Source organism: Lissotriton helveticus, chromosome 11 (genome assembly GCF_964261635.1).
Source record: "Lissotriton helveticus chromosome 11, aLisHel1.1, whole genome shotgun sequence".
NCBI classification, from domain to species: domain Eukaryota; kingdom Metazoa; phylum Chordata; class Amphibia; order Caudata; family Salamandridae; genus Lissotriton; species Lissotriton helveticus.
The window spans coordinates 163,706,708-163,727,556 of NC_136072.1; the positions used below are offsets into that span (position 1 = coordinate 163,706,708).

The following is a 20,849-nucleotide window of genomic DNA, read 5'->3' on the forward strand; positions in this document are numbered from 1 at the left end:
TGTCCATTGGCCGATCTATTGATTTTGCCAATGCTTAGGAGCATCCAAAGTAGATAATGAGTTGAAGGACATTTTTGCATCTACCTATTTCCACAAATTCCCAAAAAATGAACACTCATGCCACGAAAACATTTGCATGTGAAAATAGTTATACATTTTATCCAATAGGATTCCGCGTGCACCAGTCTCATCATCTGCTAGTTTGTGCATAGAACACTATTTTCTGCTAAAATTAAGCAATGTCTGTGGACATAGGGACTACCTTAAACATTCTCTGAGACCAATTGATACTCACCAAAATTGGCATATACACTCTGCGGCAAATGCTCTTCGTAAGATTTTCATAATTTGTTTATTTAAAGAAAGTTACAGTCAAAGGAGAAGAGGTTTAAATATATCAAGCATCCAATTGTCAACTAGAAAAGAAGGCGGTACAGACATGTGGAGAATGGTAGAAGGGAAACAACCTAGAGATACTGATAGTGTGGGGAGGTAGCTAGTTACAGACAGAGAAGAATGTGAGCTATTAGTTATCCTACAATTCTATCATAAAACTAGGCTCAGTTGACAAACATTGAACATATCAGGCTCCATATGATCACTGTATAGTTTCTTCCAGCGGAGATGTGTCGCCAAATTACACATCCACCCCAAAGTGCCCCACAACCTACTTAGTGAACAGCGTATATATATTATTTAGTATGACATAACATATATTAGTCTCTGGCAACTTGCACCCCATTTTCTTTCTAGCCACTCCATTGATTTGGCTTGGTGAAGAAGCAATTCAACGCGGTTATTTGTGCGTTCATAAGGTTTCTCCTTCAACGGTTCCAGACATCTTCAATAGGACTACAGGAAGTACAAAGCTGTGCAAGTGTTCCAAATGGTTGATTTTGTACAAAACACAGCCTGCTACCAGAATGGCCATGAGCTGCCCAGTCAAACAAAGAAGGTGGAGATAAAAGAACATTTTACTATATGGAGCTTTGAAATGAAACAGGATCCAGGGGTTTTGCATGCTGGTTGAGCCATGGTATGTTTGTAGGTTTGCATTTAAGGTTGTGTGAATGCTGCTGGTGGTTTCAGTTTTGCCATGCGTGGTTTTGCCAAAAGGTATTGTTTTGTCATATTCAGTGTGGCTGGTAGATCTTCTACTGAGCAGGTAATAATATGAGCTTGAGTGGGAGATGGGTGCTGGAGAACTAGTGGCTGCATGCTTTGAACGATCAATGAATCGCTCCTCAGTTGTTTTTGGAATGGTTGATGTAGTCGCAGTTGTTGCAGTTGTGAATTGCACATTATCAAAGTTGGTGATTGTCAGCACCCTAGGCTTGTCAGATGGTTGGTGGGATATTGTTTCCAATGAGGTTGAACTTATATGAATTGCATTTTTTGGAAGGTAGCACAGATTACTGGCTGACAAGAGTGGCACACCTTTTAACTGCAATGGTTGATCACAAATCAAGGACCTTGGGTTCCGTACGATGTTGAGTTGTATTTTGACCCAACCCCGCAAATTGTGGATATCACAGTTGCATAGCCAAGGGTTGTCATAAAGATGGACCTCTTGCAGTTTGGGCAGCATGCAGAAGAAATGCCCAGGAAGCGTTTCCAGTTTGGTATCATTTAAGTAGATCTTTTCAAGATTTACCACACTACTCAAGAGTTTTCTGGGAAGGGATTTTATATTGTTCCTGTAAAGGGCAAGGATTCGGAGATTCTGAAGACCCTGAAAGAGGTCTTCTTCAAGAGTTGTGAGATTGTTCGTATGGAGGGAAAGCTCCGAAAGTGAACGAAGACCACTGAAGGCATTGCTTGGAAGGTAGCTCAGTCTGGGATTTATGGTCAGTACAAGAAGCTCCAAATTGGTAAGATTACTGAAGACATAATCCGGCACAGTGTAAAGCTGGGTCTTGTATAGCCACAATTTTGTGAACATGTCCATCTCCCCAAACAATACTTCTGGGAGTTCTTTTAACGGATTCTCATAGAGCGTCAACATTGTCAAGTTTGGCAAATGAAGGAAGAGTCCCCAAGGCAGTGACTGCAGCTGGTTCTTTGATAACTTTAAGACCTGCAGTTTACGGAGACTATCGAAAGAGCCAGGAGCAATGGACTCAATATGATTTCCAAAACAACTGAGTTCAACAAGTTCTTCGAGGTTTCTAAACATCTCGGCCTCGACTGATCTAAGTTTATTGTCATACAGAAAGAGCTTCTCAAGAGAGCTTAGCGTGCTAAATGTCATTAACGGCAAAGAAGCCAAGGTGTTTCTAGATAAATTGAGCACCTTTAATTTGGTTAAACGACGGAATAATCCTTCAGGCAGCATGGTTAGCTTGTTTTTGTTCAAAAGAAGCTCTTTTAAGTTAATCAGTGAGGTAAAAAGTTTCTCTTCAATGTGCGTTAGGCTGTTTTGGTCAAGAAATAACTGTTCAAGGTGTATCAGCTTGTCAAATACTCCGGTGGGAAGCAAACTTAGCTTGTTGTGAGTCAATTTCAGTGTCTTCAGCTCCATCAAATCACTGAATGTTCCGGGTGTGATTACAGAGATTTGATTCGACTCCAAAAGAAGGCGCAGTACAACGGGCATTTCACGAAAGCATTTGTCGTTGAGTTGAGTGGCGCTTGTACCACTTATGAGAATGTAAGTGACATCCCTAGGCAGCCCTAATGAGGCAAGATCTGTGATGGCTGGGCTTAAGCAGCGTACTGCATCTTTCACAGAACAGTCACATTGAGCTGGACAAGAGACAGCGTCGACTGCCATCGAAGGCTGGACCAATACGGTGAGAAGAAAGGAGAATAACATCCTTGAGGGAATGCCTGAAAACATGAAGAAGTGTAATTTAGTAACTGAAGAAAAGAACAAAACATGATGCAGCATATAATTACCCGCACACCCACCATGAATTCTTGGAAAGCTTACATAACCAACGAATTCTCTGTGCATCAATCAAATGTACCTTTGTATTTTGTAAGTCCCTGCACAGTTATGTTTGTACTGCACAGAGTGTAATTCTTAAACCTTTATATGTCTACAATGATTGAGCACCACCTATCTTAATCAATTTGAAGCTTAATTAAATTGGGAACCTTCATCCTGAATAGAGTTGGCCTAAGACAGGAGTCCACCATAGTTCTCAGAGGGCCTGATCCATGCAATGTAGTTCCATTTAGATGAACTTTATGTATAATAATTTTATTCGGGCATGAATCCGGTATGAGCATGCTCCTATTGTGAAACTGAGTGCCATGAAATGAATTATTTAGTGAATGATGAGACAAGAGGTCTCAAAACCAAGCAAGATATCTCCAACGAAGGGACATAGCGGAAACCCCATTGTTGGGGCACTGCTGGGGTACATGAAAACCTGTTTTTCCCCCTTTCACAGGATTCTGTATCCCTTTACAACAGTAATCACCACTTCATGATGGTGAGCTATCTATTAACTGCCAACAGGAACCTGGTGATATCTGCTAAACTTAGCCAAATTAGTCACAGCACCAACTGCATGTTTTCACCTTTTTAACAACATGCACAAATTGGTCAACTAGAAGTTAGAGACCTAAGGTCTAGATGGAATTTTGCTGCTTCAGAAACTCGCGGTCTGTACATTTTCAAAATTGCAAATTTACATCAAAAGCAAAAAAATGCTGTTCACCCTTTTGTGCAACCACTTTCCATAAATCATTGAAAATGTGCCTCTGTAAATTAAGAGATCAAATTGTTGACTAAATGTTTACATTTTTTATTCACCCATTTTTATGTTTGTAGAAATTTAAAAAGTACATAGCTACAGTAGCGACTGCTCCAATTTTGGGGTGGTGGAACATGGGGGGAAAATAATAAAAGAAACATTTATCTGCAGTTTATCACCCCCTTTCTTGTTTAATTAGGTTGAAGCCTAACCTACCAAGCGCACTCTACTTTGCTAAAGACATTTTGGGGAGGTCACAAAAGCTTCCATAGTGCATACGAATGCATTTCACGCCATGACTTTGTAGTTTGGAATACACATTTAGTAATTACTTTTTGGCTCCAGCTAAGCTCAAGTGTAAGGCTCTATCTTCTCAGTTAGTTTACTGATTACTCTTTTTCCCAGACGTCAAAGTGAGACCATTTATGTGACAAACAGGCTGGGTACTGCAGGTGTGCTGGAGTTAAATTTTTTGTAGCACACAACACAATGTACATATCTGTAAGTAAGAATATATCCGATATAGGAAAGCGCAATGAAACACTTTTTTGTGTAACTCTAAAGTGTGGTATAACATTTTTTTTAATGCAATCAGAAGAAATCATCACAATGATGTTTGAAAATAATTGTCAGTTATACACTGTACACTTTAATTTGTAAAACTTTATGCCAGGCATATGTAATGCTCATTTCAAATGAAAATATGTTCTCTGTAATAGCAGTGTGCTGCCACTCTATGCATACCACACTTTACCCCACTGCACTCTACGCCACTCAAATCCACATTGCATTATTCAACGTCACTTCACCCCACTACAATATCCCCTGTGTCACTCAAATCAACACTACGTGCCACACTACTCTTCGCCACTACACCCTATGCCACTACATTTCATGTTGCAATCAACAACACTGCACTCTTCAGCAATTCTCTCAACGCCACTATACTCACAAACAATACACTCTGCGCCACAGCACTCTAGCCCAATCTATAATGAACCACTGCACTGTACACCACTATACTCCACACAGCAACAATCTACACCACTGTACTCTACGTCACTGCAGTCTAAGCCATTCTACTTGACAACACTGAACTCTACGTCAATCTACTCTGCACCACTACACACTACAACACTGCACTCTACTCTGCACCACTCCACTTCCTCCCATTCTACTGCACTCTATGCCAATTCACTCTACACTACTTCACACTATGTATGCCACTACACTCTATGCCACTACACTCTATGCAATACATTTCACGCTACTCTAATCTATCATGCACCACTGCACACTATTACACTATACTCTGTGCCACTCTATTCTACACCTCTGCACTCCAACATACACCACTCATCTCTACGCCTCTCTAATCTCCTATGCTCCACTCTACTCTATGCTAATGCACTCTACTATACAAAACTGAGCTCTTTGCCACTGCACTCTTTACAACTCCAGGATGGGCCACTCCAGTGTGCTTTGCACCACTCCACTCTATGCCACTCCATGCTACTCTACTATGTGAAACTACACTCCATAGCACTGCACTCTACGCCAATCCACTCTACTCTTTACCACTCCACTTTATACCACTTCAATCTACTCTAAAACAATCTACTCTACGCCACTACACGCTATACTACACCATTCTAGGCCACTCTTTTACAATCTGTGCCACTCCACACTAGTCCACTGGAATATGTGCAGCGCCACTCTATACCACTGTCAACAACTCTACTCCATACCACTGTGCTCTACATCACATAATTACTATACACATAATCCAATGCACATCATGCCACATAATTACACTACACAAATAGACTCCACATCACTCAAATCCACGCCGCACAGTTACACAACTAAAAATTCCAATCCAAACCACATAACTCTACTCAAGCCACTTAAATCCATTCAGTAACACAAGATTTAAAGACATTGCCGTTTACAACACCAATAGCTCTTACTCAAAAAAATGTGAGACCAATTGCATTTCTAATGCTTGTTATACATATAAGTCAACCCTAAGGTAGGCCCTATATAACCCAGAGGGCAGGGTGCAGTGTATTCAAATGGCAGGACATTTATTTTTAAGGTTTCCATTAAGCATGGGCGTAAAATCCGCTCCGCTCGCGGATTTTTCGGATTTTCGGCAAATCCGCAATCCGCGAACGCTCGCGAATTTGTCGAAAATCCGTGAATCCGCTCGCGGCGGATTTTTTGCTTGGTTGCGGCGCGCGGCGTGGTGCACGGCGTTCACTTTCCGTCATTTTAGCGTTTGCCGAGTTGTTTTTCTTTGCGAGTGACGCGCCATTTTAGATCTTGCTGCGTGTTCCCGCGGGAGTTTGTCGCCCGCGAATACGTACTCGCGGCTTGCCACCTTGCACAGCACACCTCGCGAGAGTTCGCAATTGCGAACACGTAGTTGCGGCGGAAAGGAACAATCTCGCACTTGCGAAATAGAGATTTTGCAATTTCGCACAAGAAAATCACCAGCAAACAGGATAAACCTTCAGAAAATTATGATTTTTATCAGAATCACTCCTCAGGTTGACATTTGCATTGGTTTTTTTTTTGTAAGGAGTCCATTTTGGGGGGGGGGAGGAAGGAAGTGCCCCACAGTCTCCAACTTCCTGTTCCTGTCCAGCAGGCTCCTCCCAGTGCTTTGTCCATCTCCTGGTCACTTTCATTTGGATCTGGAGCTGGAAGGATTACTTTTTGTGGGTGCTGCTGGATATTTGGATTTGAGGCCTTTTTGACTGTCTTTGGATCACTTTTGGATTAGAAATCAACTTTCACAAGTAAGTTTGTTTGGGGCATTACAGTTGCTGCAAGTACAATTTTGGAACTTTTTCAGAAAATTAAATAAATTATATTGTGGGTAGCCACAGTATCCAGTAGGACCAGGGTTGGTTATGGGTGCATGATACAACTGTTTTGTTGAATTTAAACACCATTGAGGCCATGGATGGGCTGGGATTGTGCAGATTTTATTGTTTTTTGTCGTTTTTTTGGGCCTGCTGGTGTGGCCCTTTGCCCAGGGGTGGTGAGTGTTGCATGGGCCTAGTCTTTCTGTGGGGTGTCTTCTTGAATTTAAACATAATTGAGGCCATGGATGGGCTGGGATTGTGCTTATTTTATTGTTTTTTGTCGTTTTTGGGGGGCTGCTGGTGTGGCCTTTTGCTTGCCCAGGGGTGGTGGTGGTGCATGGACTGAGTGTGCCTGTGGTGTTGTCTCACTCTCTTTGATGTAAACATCATGGATGGCATTGGATTGTGGTGATTTCTGGCTGTTTTTCTGTTTTTTGGGGGTGTACTGTTGATGTGGTCTGGCCATGTGGGTGGTGGTGGTGGCCATCTTGAGTGCTGGCTGGTACAGGCAACATGTGCTTGGGGTGTAAGGGGGCCATTTTGAGGAGAGGCAGTGTCTGAGGCCTGCACTTATTTTGCCTACTTTTCATCCCTTATGCCCAGGGGTACTGAGTGTTGCATGGGCCTAGTGTTTCTGAGGGGTGTCTTCTTGAATTTAAACACCATTGAGGCCATGGATGGGCTGGGATTGTGCAGATTTTATTGTTTTTTGTCGTTTTTTTGGGCCTGCTGGTGTGGCCCTTTGCCCAGGGGTGGTGAGTGTTGCATGGGCCTAGTCTTTCTGTGGGTGTCTTCTTGAATTTAAACACCATTGAGGCCATGGATGGGCTGGGATTGTGCAGATTTTATTGGTTTTTGTCGTTTTTTTGGGCCTGCTGGTGTGGCCCTTTGCCCAGGGGTGGTGAGTGTTGCATGGGCCTAGTCTTTCTGTGGGGTGTCTTCTTGAATTTAAACATAATTGAGGCCATGGATGGGCTGGGATTGTGCTTATTTTATTGTTTTTTGTCGTTTTTGGGGGGCTGCTGGTGTGGCCTTTTGCTTGCCCAGGGGTGGTGGTGGTGCATGGACTGAGTGTGCCTGTGGTGTGGTCTCACTCTCTTTGATGTAAACATCATGGATGGCATTGGATTGTGGTGATTTCTGGCTGTTTTTCTGTTTTTTGGGGGTGTACTGTTGATGTGGACTGGCCATGTGGGTGGTGGTGGTGGCCATCTTGAGTGCTGGCTGGTACAGGCAACATGTGCTTGGGGTGTAAGGGGGCCATTTTGAGGAGAGGCAGTGTCTGAGGCCTGCACTTATTTTGCCTACTTTTCATCCCTTATGCCCAGGGGTAGTGAGTGTTGCATGGGCCTAGTGTTTCTGAGGGGTGTCTTCTTGAATTTAAACACCATTGAGGCCATGGATGGGCTGGGATTGTGCAGATTTTATTGTTTTTAGTCGTTTTTCTGGGCCTGCTGGTGTGGCCCTTTGCCCAGGGGTGGTGAGTGTTGCATGGGCCTAGTCTTTCTGTGGGGTGTCTTCTTGAATTTAAACATAATTGAGGCCATGGATGGGTTGGGATTGTGCTTATTTTATTGTTGTTTGTTGTTTTTGGGGGGCTGCTGGTGTGGCCTTTTGCTTGCCCAGGGGTGGGGTGCATGGACTGAGTGTGCCTGTGGTGTGGTCTCACTCTCTTTGATGTAAACATCATGGATGGCATTGGATTGTGGTGATTTCTGGCTGTTTTTCTGTTTTTTGGGGGTGTACTGTTGATGTGGACTGGCCATGTGGGTGGTGGTGGTGGCCATCTTGAGTGCTGGCTGGTACAGGCAACATGTGCTTGGGGTGTAAGGGGGCCATTTTGAGGAGAGGCAGTGTCCGAGGCCTGCACTTATTTTGCCTACTTTTCATCCCTTATGCCCAGGGGTAGTGAGTGTTGCATGGGCCTAGTGTTTCTGAGGGGTGTCTTCTTGAATTTAAACACCATTGAGGCCATGGATGGGCTGGGATTGTGCAGATTTTATTGTTTTTTGTCGTTTTTTTGGGCCTGCTGGTGTGGCCCTTTGCCCAGGGGTGGTGAGTGTTGCATGGGCCTAGTCTTTCTGTGGGGTGTCTTCTTGAATTTAAACACCATTGAGGCCATGGATGGGCTGGGATTGTGCAGATTTTATTGGTTTTTGTCGTTTTTTTGGGCCTGCTGGTGTGGCCCTTTGCCCAGGGGTGGTGAGTGTTGCATGGGCCTAGTCTTTCTGTGGGATGTCTTCTTGAATTTAAACATAATTGAGGCCATGGATGGGCTGGGATTGTGCTTATTTTATTGTTTTTTGTCGTTTTTGGGGGGCTGCTGGTGTGGCCTTTTGCTTGCCCAGGGGTGGTGGTGGTGCATGGACTGAGTGTGCCTGTGGTGTTGTCTCACTCTCTTTGATGTAAACATCATGGATGGCATTGGATTGTGGTGATTTCTGGCTGTTTTTCTGTTTTTTGGGGGTGTACTGTTGATGTGGACTGGCCATGTGGGTGGTGGTGGTGGCCATCTTGAGTGCTGGCTGGTACAGGCAACATGTGCTTGGGGTGTAAGGGGGCCATTTTGAGGAGAGGCAGTGTCTGAGGCCTGCACTTATTTTGCCTACTTTTCATCCCTTATGCCCAGGGGTAGTGAGTGTTGCATACTTGCATGTCCCTAGTCTTTCTGTGGGGTGTCTTCAATGTAAACATCATGGATGGCATGGGATTGTGCTCATTTTTCTGTGTTTTGTCGATTTTTTGGGGTGTATAACTGAACTGATGTTCCTCTGTCTTCCATTGCTTTTAGGTGCACAAGAAGACTCAATAGAACCACCAGTGCCAGGAAGAAGTCCTGCAGCGGTGTGTGCAGCATAACGTCACGCGACGTCACGTCTGGACACAGAACCCTCTGCAACTCGTGCAACTGCTGCCTGCTGACCTGCTCTGAAGAAGATGGCCCCAAAAAAAGTAACCCGTAGCTCCTCTAGCAAGAAAGGTGCCAGTAAGGAGCAGAAGAAGCAAGTTACCAAGGACACTGGTGTGCCGCCCGCCCCTTTTTTTGTGAGTAAAAAAAAAAGTATGCCTGCAGCAGCTGCAGCGGGATCTGCTGGGGACCAAGCTGGCAGCAGCACCCCCGCTCCATTGGGCTCAGTGCCACCACCACCACCACGCCAACTTAAGTCCAAGCCCTTGAGTGCTGCAGAGGCAGCCAGTATACTTCTTCAATCACCATCGACCAGTGATGTTGGCTCATCGCAAGAAAGCAGCAGCAATGTCCCTCAATCAACACAGGTTGTTGTAGCTCATCTGACGAGTGTTGAACAACCACAGCGGCAACAACAATCACATGTGCAAGTACAAGCCCAAGTACATGTGGAAGGAGAGGCAGCGCAAGGAGATGCGCAAGCAGAGGTGCATGGAGGGTCACAACAAGTGCCCACAATAGTTGTTCCTCCCGAAGTAGGGGCACATCAGGAAATCGACAATCAAGGCGAGGTATCATTTGAGGAAGCCACTCCTCCTGATGATCCTTCATTGTCTTCCACACCCCTAGCAAGGAAGAGATCAAGGGTGGTGTCTACATCCTCTTCAAGCACACCTCCTTCTGATGATACGGATCAAACTTGGGAACAAACAAAGGTAGTTAAGCGTAAAAGGAAGCTCGTCCAAAGTCTCAGAGTTATGGAGTGTGATGAGTCTCAACAAGAAGTGGCGGATACTGCTGCTGATGAAGACTCTGCCAACGACGACCCAGTCATCATAAAGGCCACTGCAGCCCCAGCGGGCATGCAGCAAACAGACATTTTGACCCTAGCCCGAAGAGCTGCTGAGCGTGATGATGATGTTGTCGATGAGGAGGCAGTGGAAACACCACAATCATTGGAGTTAAGTAGTACACCAACTCGTCCCGCTTCCATATTTCTTTCTGGCAAGAAGAGACCTCCGTCAACCTCGACCTTAATTAGTGGCGGTGAAAGTGCAAAACGTACAAAAGTTGGGCAATCCACATCCTCCACTTCATCTGGCATTAGCTTCATGACCACCACCACCAGTATCGCCGCCTCCTCCATGTCCCACAGACACTTCAAGTCCCCAGTTTGGGACTTCTTTACTGTTTGTCCAAAAAATCCAAAGTTTGCCATTTGTACCCTTTGTAAGCTTGCAGTTAGTCGTGGTAAGTCAGGTACCAACTATGGTACCGGCGGCCAGAGAGGTCATCTTGAGAGAAAGCACACTGTCAAATGGTTTGCGCACCTAGATGCGATCAAGAAAGGCCAAATTCAAGGAAACGTTGATGTTTCATCTGATGATGACGAGCAGGAAGAAGACGTGTCAAACACTTCCCTTACACCCAGTACCCCTGTCAGCAGCACACCCAATGTGAGGCACACTAAGAGTGTTGGAGCGAGTGAGACACCAACGCACAAAAGTTCACCAGCGAGCAAAATTGGGTCAACGAAGTCATTATCAGCCCGTAAATGCTTGGTCCAGGGCAACATTAGAACAATGCTTACTTCAGACGTGCCATATGAACGCAACCACCCACTGACGCGTCTGTATAACACTAAGCTGGCTAAAATGCTAGCTGTGGACCTTCTACCTTTTTCTTTTGTAGAAGCGGTAGGTTTTCTTGAATTAGTGGCAACGCTCTGCCCTAAATGGAAGGTTCCGAGCCGGTTCTATTTTGCCAGAGTTGCGGTTCCAGCACTACATGAAGATGTGCTGCAGGCGATTGGGGCAGCTTTGCAGAAGAGTGCTGTTCACACAATACATCTGACAACAGACATGTGGACCAGTGGCCCAGGCGATGATTACATGTGCATCACTGCACACTGGGTCTCTTTTTCAGGTGTTATAGCAAAGCTAAACGCAGGTGTTGACCCGGACCAAGTTTTCAAAGCTGCTCGGAAACATGCAACACTAGCCATGTTTGGCTTGGAGAAAAGTCACACAGCAGAAAACCTTTTGGAAGAGTTTGACAAAAAGGTCTTGACAATGCTATCCCCCCTAAAACGCAAGATTGGTTATGTTTCCACGGATAATGGCGCCAATGTAGTTAAGGCCATGTCGAAGGGTGACCATGTTAGAGTGCCGTGTTTGGCGCACTGTATCAACCTGGTAGTTCAAAAATTCTTGAGTGATAAAGAGAGTCCAGCGTTCGAGGTAATGGCCACCTGCCGCAAAATGTGCAACCATTTCAGCCATTCTTTTAAGGCCCGGAAGCATCTGCGGAGACTGCTACTTGAACGTGGAATGCCAGTGAAAGCACTCATCCAGGAGGTGGCAACACGTTGGAACTCAACCTTCTACATGCTTGAGCGTCTGTATGAGCAGTATACGGTACTCGATCACTATTTCTTGACAGAGGCTACATCTCAGAAGGAGGACCTGCGGATGAGTAAGGCGCAATGGGCCATAGTTAAAAGCCTGACAGACATGCTTCGTCCTTTTGAGTTCTTCACGCGTGCAGTCAGCCAGGAGGACTGTAATTTGGGAAAAGCTATCCCATTGTTGTGCATACTGGAGCACCAACTGATGGCGGTTTCTTCTGAGTTTCAAAAAGATGAAAAAAAAAAAACCCATTTCATTTTGTCTGAGAAATTATTACATCGCCTACGTGGTGATGAACGTCTTAAAAACATCAACTCAGATCAGCATTACATTTGTGCTACTATTCTGGATCCACGCTACAAAAAGGCGCTGGCAGACAACGCATTCTTTCCTTTCGCTGATGCAGATGTTCAAAAGTACAAACATTGGTTAGCCTGGTCAGCCAAGAGGTTTGAAAAAGAACGGCAGGTTATTGAAGGAGAAGCCAGTACATCAGCATCAGCATCAGCAGGCCATCCGCAGTCACAAGAATCCACTTCTGCACCTGTGGCTGGGGCACAAGTGACCTCTCAGCCGTTAAAGACACCGGCAACTGGATCATCTGCACCACACACAATGACAACACTAACAGTGGCTGGGGAGGAGGATTGGCTAAGTTTGATGGGGTATGGTTCTCGAAAAAATGTCACAGCCAGCACAGCAAAAAGTAAGCAAAGTGGAGGAACAGTTGATGACCTTGAGTCGATGGTGCAGGACTATCTGAATGACTCAACAGTGGTCTTTCTTAATGAGGAGCCATTGCAGTATTGGCATGGCAAAAAACAATTGTGGCCACAGCTCTACAACCTGGCTATAAACTATTTGTCTTGCCCACTCGCAAGTGTGTCTTCTGAACGTGTTTTCAGTGCTGCTGGTGGCATTGTAACTCCCAAACGGAGCCGCCTCTCGCCCAAAAATGTGGAGCGGCTGACAATGATCAAGATGAATCAGCACCTCATACCACCAGATTACAAAGTACGAGAAAGCACGCCGCATGAAGACGAGGAGGACAGCAACGTAGATGAGGGGATTTTTTCTCTGTTCGGTGCCACTGACCTCATCCAGCCTGAATTCGCAGAGTATGATGACGAAATCTTGTTCTTATTCCCTGACACCGAGCCCTGAAAATGAGACAATCAATCAAGAACTTTCTTTTTCGTCCTTATTCACTTTTATTCCTGTGTGCTTTGTGTCTCTCTTTCTTTGTTTTGCACAGTTAATTTAATTCAAACTTTAATCACCTAATCCCAAAAACAAGACCATCATCAGAACTGTCTTCACTTGTTTGCTTATTGATTTGAAGGTGCCGCAGTCTACATTCCTCAGGTTCACAAGTTCTGAAGAACATGCTCCTCTATCCTCCTCCTCCAGACTGCGATTTCCCTCCAAGCAGAGTGCTGGATTACGCCCAATGAAGAAAGACTCAGCACTTGTGGGGGTGTTGTACTTCTTTGCGGGTGAGTTGACGGTTTTGGGCCCATTGCTGTGAAGCTCTAATAATGGACAAAAGTGTTTTGGACCAAATATGAGGTGGAAATTTCTTGCCGTTTTTGCTGACTTGCTTGCCTTTGAGGTGCTCTTTGGCGGGGTTCCGGGGGTTTGTGTGTAATTTTTGGTGTCTGTCGAAGCACTGCTGCGACAGTCTAATCTTGATTGCATTTGCTTTTCAGGAAATCCGTGGTGGAAAACAGGAGTTATGATGATTGATGATGATGACGACCTAGCTGCACAGCGCCGCGTTTGGACCGAAGGCCGAGAGACATTGGAAGTATGAGATTTAGCTTTTCCGCTGTTTGGGGGTGTTGTGTCGGGTGTTTTTTTGCGGGTGGGTTGGCGGGTCTTGCCTGGGGCATTCCTGGGAAGGTCTAATACCGGATACAAGTGTTTTGGACAAAATCCATAAGGAACAGCCTTTTTTTTGCCATTTCTTCAGACATCTTGCTCAATGTAGCGTTTTGGGGGGCTTCCTGCTGTTCGTGGGTGGGTTGCGGCCGGGGTCTCTGTCGAAGCACTGCTGCGACAGTCTAATCTTGATTGCATTTGCTTTTCAGGAAATCCGTGGTGGAAAACAGGAGTTATGATGATTGATGATGACCTAGCTGCACAGCGCGTTACTTTGGACCGAAGGCCGAGAGATATTGTAAGTATGAGATTTAGCTTTTTCGCTGTTTGGGGGTGTTGTCGCGTGTTTTTTTGCGGGTGGGTTGGCGGGTCTTGGCTGGGGCATTCCTGGGAAGGTCTAATGCCGGATAGAAGTGTTTTGGACAAAATCCTTAAGGAAAAGCCTTTTTTTTGCCATTTCTTCAGACATCTTGCTCAATGTAGCGTTTTGGGGGGCTTCCTGCTGTTCGTGGGTGGGTTGCGGCCGGGGTCTCTGTCGAAGCACTGCTGCGACAGTCTAATCTTGATTGCATTTGCTTTTCAGGAAATCCGTGGTGGAAAACAGGAGTTATGATGATTGATGATGACCTAGCTGCACAGCGCGTTACTTTGGACCGAAGGCCGAGAGATATTGTAAGTATGAGATTTAGCTTTTTCGCTGTTTGGGGGTGTTGTCGCGTGTTTTTTTGCGGGTGGGTTGGCGGGTCTTGGCTGGGGCATTCCTGGGAAGGTCTAATGCCGGATAGAAGTGTTTTGGACAAAATCCTTAAGGAAAAGCCTTTTTTTTGCCATTTCTTCAGACATCTTGCTCAATGTAGCGTTTTGGGGGGCTTCCTGCTGTTCGTGGGTGGGTTGCGGCCGGGGTCTCTGTCGAAGCACTGCTGCGACAGTCTAATCTTGATTGCATTTGCTTTTCAGGAAATCCGTGGTGGAAAACAGGAGTTATGATGATTGATGATGACCTAGCTGCACAGCGCGTTACTTTGGACCGAAGGCTGAGAGATATTGTAAGTATGAGATTTAGCTTTTTCGCTGTTTGGGGGTGTTGTCGCGTGTTTTTTTGCGGGTGGGTTGGCGGGTCTTGCCTGGGGCATTCCTGGGAAGGTCTAATACCGGCTAGAAGTTTGTTGGACAAAATCCATAAGGAAACACCAGTTTTGGCACTTTTTGTAAGTTAGGGTTCGTTAGGGTTAGCCCTAGCAGCAGGATTGCATGTGTTTAGGGGGGTTCTATTGCAACGCGGTTCTGTTGTTGTAGAGCACTGTTGGAGCGATGCTGGCTATGGATACTTTTGCTTGCAGGCAAGTGGTTTGAATACAATCCACGGTCTGTATTTGGGTCTACTGTTACTTTCAAAGTACGTTTTGTAACCATTTTTCTGCTAGGCATCGTTTTTGGAGATATGATTGGGTTCTTCTACATTTTTGCGACTGGCTTTAGTAAGGGTCTTGGTGGGAGCATTGCTGGGAAGGTCAAATTTTGTTCTAAAACACAGTAGTACACCCACCTTGAGGGGAAAGATCCGCTATAATATTTTGGCCATACTTATTGATCCTTAAAAAGGTGACTCAGACAGAGCACGCAATTTCAAAAATATTGTACTGTCTATTAGGGAAATCAAAGTGTCACTTTTTGAACCACACAGCGTACATACCTTTTATTTATTTATCAGTGGTATTGTAATAGCACTTCCTGTTTTCCGTTCAATAATTACAGGCCGGGTTTCAGTCAACATCCGCCAGGCAGGCAGTGGACAGGGTGTCTCTTCTGTCAGTGGTCACCACCACATTGATGGACGAAGCGTCAGCTGGAATGGAGGAGTGCCGCCAATAAGAGGAATTGTTTGCTGCATGCAACTTACTTACCAATTTCAACAGGACAACTCCAACAACATACGCAATACAGATACAGTATCCATTGTTGTCTTTTATTCTATGAGTGTGACTGCATGTGCTTACCTTTAGTTTGTAACCAAAGATTGTCTGTAAACTCTGTATCTTCAATTATTGTTTGTCCATGCTCTGCTTTTTTTTTCTTCTCTCAACAAAACCTACCCAAAAAGAAACCCCCATTCCCATCCATTTTACAAACCCTAACCCTCTTCCCCCGGGCTGTGTTGTTTTGCTTGATGTCTGACTAAAATGACATCAATAATTCCACACACTTGCTGGGGAGGATAAGGTGATAGCAGCAACAGGCTGGTGAAGGAATACGAGGATATCTTCTAGACTTACTCAGCTTCAGTACTATATCTTCTAGTAGTAGTAGCCAATGTCAAATAAATTCAACGCAAGTACTAGTTATACTTGCAATACTTTACCATTTGTTAGGCTACATTATGGCACTGTTCTAGTGTACTGTCACCTGCTATTTTCTCGATCGTACCGTAACCGTTGTAATGCTACAGTAAGGAGTACAAACAAGGTTTCGTTTTCTTTTTTTCCATAGGCATGCAACTGCCACTGTGTCACACCACTAGTACCACCGCAATGAGGAAATGTCACCCGCCCAGGAATGACAACGTTAATCCCCATTTCACCTGGAGCCAGCCCTGGGCCTAGCCCTAATTTCTAACACAAATTACAGGTAAGATAAGCGTTTGGTGGGAGGTAGTATAATGGAGTATTATTTCGGAGTAGACAAGAGATTGACGGTTGTACTACTAAAGTCCTACGACTGTTCAGGAAAACAAAGTTACTGTTACACCCCCGCCCCCCACCCACCAGACTGAAAAGCAGTAAAAAACAGGTATGGTCAGATAAAGTTGAAAAATATATTTATTTATCCCTAACAAAATAATCTCCCTCACCCACCCTAACCCCAACGATTGTCTCTGAAACGTCCCAAAACGATCCCAACTCCCAAATCCCACCCCCCAAAAGTCTATAAAAAAAGGGCAAGGGACACTCCACTACTGGAGGGTGCTGGTGCATGATGCGGCATGGGCATCATACTCCTTGCGGAGGGTGGCAAGCTCGGAGCGGAGGCCCTTAACCAAGGTCTTATACCTCAGGACCTCCTGCTCCAGGTTGGACATGCGGACTCGTAGGCGGCGTTGGCGTTCCTTGCAGCTCCTGTGGGGGGCAGCTGGTATTTCGGTTGCTTGGCGGTGGCGGTCGGCTTTCTTAGCCCGGCTCGGTCCCGCTGGCTTAGTCACGGAGGAGGATGCAGTGGTCACAGTCGAAGATGTTGCCCCGCTCAACTGCGTGTCCTCCTCCTCCTCCAGGGCCACCAGCCGCCGATACTCGGCGACTGTGGCCTCCAGCCTCCGTTGCCGGGCCAATCTAGCCTGCTCCCTCCTTGTTGTTGATTTGGAAGGAGCAACTATATGAAGAAAGAAAGACATAGTCTGTAACCAATGCTCCTTATTAATAACACAAAGTGATTGAGCCGAAAGTTGGGTCACAGAGTACAAGTAGCAAATTGAAAGCACAGTACATAACTATTGAGGACAGTATCTATGTAACCTCCCACTTCTGCATCCTTGCTCTAACAGTAGTGGTAGTTTAATGAACTAATTCTACGACCACTATGGACTTCCATTACAGTCGACTATGACAGTACACCAGTCTTATTCTTCTTCTTCTCTCTTGTTTAGGGAAATGGGTACGTTATCTTATGCAAGCCGGCAGAATGACATGGACACAGCACAGTGAAGTTGCACCCGAGAAAAAAAGTTGCACACCATGATGATGGAGACAGACTTGCGTTACTGTACCGGTCCAGTACATGCAGGTGGTGAAGCTATTACTTTTCTATTACGGGTGGCACTGAGAATACTCTGTTACAAGGGCTACTGCTTAATTAATTTACCTTTCACCCTACAGTGCAAATGAGTACTAGAAAAGGAAACTGAAGAAGCTAACTAATTTGATTATCTATCACTTCACATGGGACGTATTTAATGACAGATGAGATGACTTTAGGTGCTTTGCTTAATATTGAGTGAACAGTGATACACCCACACATGAATGACGTACTACAAGTAAACTAAAGTTATTAAGAGAGGTACGGAGTGTCCACCGTAATAACCAGATATATGCTGTGAATGCAAACGCAATACAAAGTACTGCTACTATTCATGGTAGTATTGGACACATTTACAATTTCTTTTCCTTGCCTTCCCTGCACTGGGACGGACGTGCGGGTGCGGTGGTACATGCTCTTCAAGGTAACACTTACTTCACCTGGCGACCATCTACTCTCTCTAGATACACATGTGCTATGTAAGAGTCAGAGAATACCATGCTCCAGGCATCCATTCAGTCAAAGTATACGCACACATACAGTTTCTGTTTCACCCACCCAGGCTGCTGTCCTTCCACCCATCCTTGCTTCATCATTGACCCAGCCATGCACCATACCATATTCTTTCCTTCCCAGCCACCTCTGGGTCCAAGCAAACACATATCGTTCTTCTTTGCCAGCCATCATACAAGTTCGCGTCCCACTTACTTACACCCTTCTTTCGCTTTTCGTTCATCCCATCCATCACGTTCGTCTAAGAACTTATTGGGATTCTTCTCACCAAAAACTTCACAGCTAAGTCGAAGTACATTTCGAGGAGGCTACTACCTGGTTGATTTGTAATTGTAATACACCCGTGCAGAAAGCACACTATGCAGTCTTCAATCTCAATAAGTAAGGAATATATAGCTTACCTGTTTCCGCCACCACCGTTTGATCCCCCACAGGAACGGCCACCAGCTCTTCTAACGCCGCCTCCTCCCCAGAGGCCTCCGAGTCCAAGTCCAACACAGCCACCTCCGCGCTGGCCCCGTCACCAGATGTTACACCTACAAAGTACATTTAAGAATGTTAGAATACACCACTCACTACTATATAATATTTGGTCTAGGAGAAATGTTAAAAAAACAGAATACAATGTAATAATTTGTGACTGTCTACTCCATAGTAAAAATGTCCCATTTTCCAGGGAAGGCTGTTGTCTTGCTGCACTTTTATGCACAACTGATGAATGCTTGCTTTTGATTTTTAACACGCACCACTTTTTCTCCTAACAGACAGAAGCTTGACTCCTGAGTCCTAAGAACACGACCAGGATCAAGTTCAAACTAGGTGAGAGTTCGGCTCGACCACAAGAAATGTGTCCAATTAATCGTCAGCACTAACCACTTTTCCGTTTACAGTTAAATAGTTTTATGACAAAGTAGATTTTAATAAATGTGTTTACTTTTAATAAAGCTTTTACACTTAAATAGACTCTGTGGTTTTTGTTCCTCTAGACTAGAGTGGATGAGCTAAAGGTTTTGGAATTTTTGCAAGCATGAGTGCCTCTGACACTTCTTGACTGTGCTGTGACTCCGTACTACTCTCTTGTCCTGCGTACGATAATCTAGAGATCATTGGGGATCTATAATCGGTGACTTCGGGAGCTGAATGACTCTGCCACACTATCTAGTCAGTAAGGAGACAGTGCATAGAGGTATTGCTGAATATAATGGGAGTCCAATGGAATTGCCAAATGTCCAATCTTAGTTAGCTACACAGACAGACTAATAAGAATAGTCTAGTAATACCACAGGGAGTCATATTCGAGGCAGGATAAGAATTTATATCCAGTCTACAAGAAGATCAAAGACGATTTAGAAAAAATCGAATGAGGAACGCTAGGAAAAAATAGGTACTGTTTATTAAAATGTAAACTTACTGGGGCCAGCAAAGGAGCCCTCGCCTGCCCGATCCTGGCCTGCATCCTCAGCACCCTCCTCCTGTGTCCTCTTGCCCTTGGGGGGAGCTGATGTACAACATGAAAGAAAGAAAAACCAGAAAACATGGATGAGATTTTTCAACCAAATCAAACATTTGAAAAGAACAATAACAACATATTTTGGAAAAATAGCAAATAGATAGACAACTATTCCACGGGATCTATCTCATGTGGTATACTACGTTATTCGTATTGCCTGATTTGCGGAACGTTGACTTAGAAAGTTCCTATGTAACTCAAAAAACAGACTACTAAAGAGGTTTGCCTAGGCCTGGCACTGCAGGCAGCAGTGCGCAACACGTGACAGACAAAGTCCATCCTGCTTGCAGATCAGTGAATACTCAAACTATCAATCCACCCGCCACCACCGCCACTATTTCTTCTGATAGCCATGTGACTGTCTAAAGGAAGGACTGGACTTCAGTCTGTTGGGGCTGATTTATAAGTCCCTTGCGGAAGTTGCGGCTGATTTTCCTCCACTGTTGCGTGCCTTTTCTGACGCAGCGGCAGAACAAAAGACTCGCCATGGTGTTGGTGCGGCGTATATATTAAAAAAAAAAACACATATGGGCATATGGGCGATGCATCACGTTGTAAAGCCCTGCGCCATCAGGGGGCGTTCCGGCGCAAGGGAGGGCGTACCTGCGCAGGAACGAATCCTAAAAGTGGCTGAGGGAAATCTACAAGATGTCAATCAGTCACTTTTAGGACAATGATGCATGACTCAAACCCTGCGCGCTTGAAGCCGACGTACGGCTTGATGCAGCATTGGGGAGATAGGGTACCCCAGAGCATTGCTGGAGCTGCGCCATCGTTGGCACGCAACTCCAGCAATGCGCTGCCTTTACGGCACAGATGCGTAAGGCTTCTGTGACGTTTTGGGCCAATGGGTGGTGGTGGCATGGCACACAATTACTGCCGCATCCCTGCTACTTTGCAGGGATGCGCCGGTAATTGAAAATATGACCCTTACTGTCTAGCATTACGCAGTTCTTTTCTTTACAGTACACTCATACATAATTTCTCAGGCCAATGAAATGCTTCTGAACACAACATACAAAACAAAGAAGCATAGTAGCAAGCAAGGCTACTGAGAAGGAGAGCAGTGCACCTGAAAATGAAATGCATAGAAGATTTTGAAATATAATTTACCTCAATGTAATCGGCAGCATTATTGCTCTTGGTAAAGAACAAAGATTTGCAAATAACAGAGCAGGATAAAACAGAGTAGTAAATGTACTACTACTACTACTCACCAAGCCCGGGGACCTCTACGCCGAGCGCGTCCAGCAAGTCCCGCTCCCG

At 45.1% G+C, this 20,849-nt stretch overlaps 1 protein-coding gene across 1 annotated transcript; it reads right to left on the reverse strand.

Annotated features, from left to right (window-relative positions):
* Positions 1-590: 590 nt before the first annotated feature.
* Positions 591-2,815, reverse strand: GP5 (glycoprotein V platelet). Its single transcript, XM_078665397.1, has one exon. It carries the CDS (start codon positions 2,813-2,815, stop codon positions 809-811), a length of 2,007 nt encoding a protein of 668 aa, XP_078521523.1. The 3' UTR covers positions 591-808.
* Positions 2,816-20,849: the final 18,034 nt, after the last annotated feature.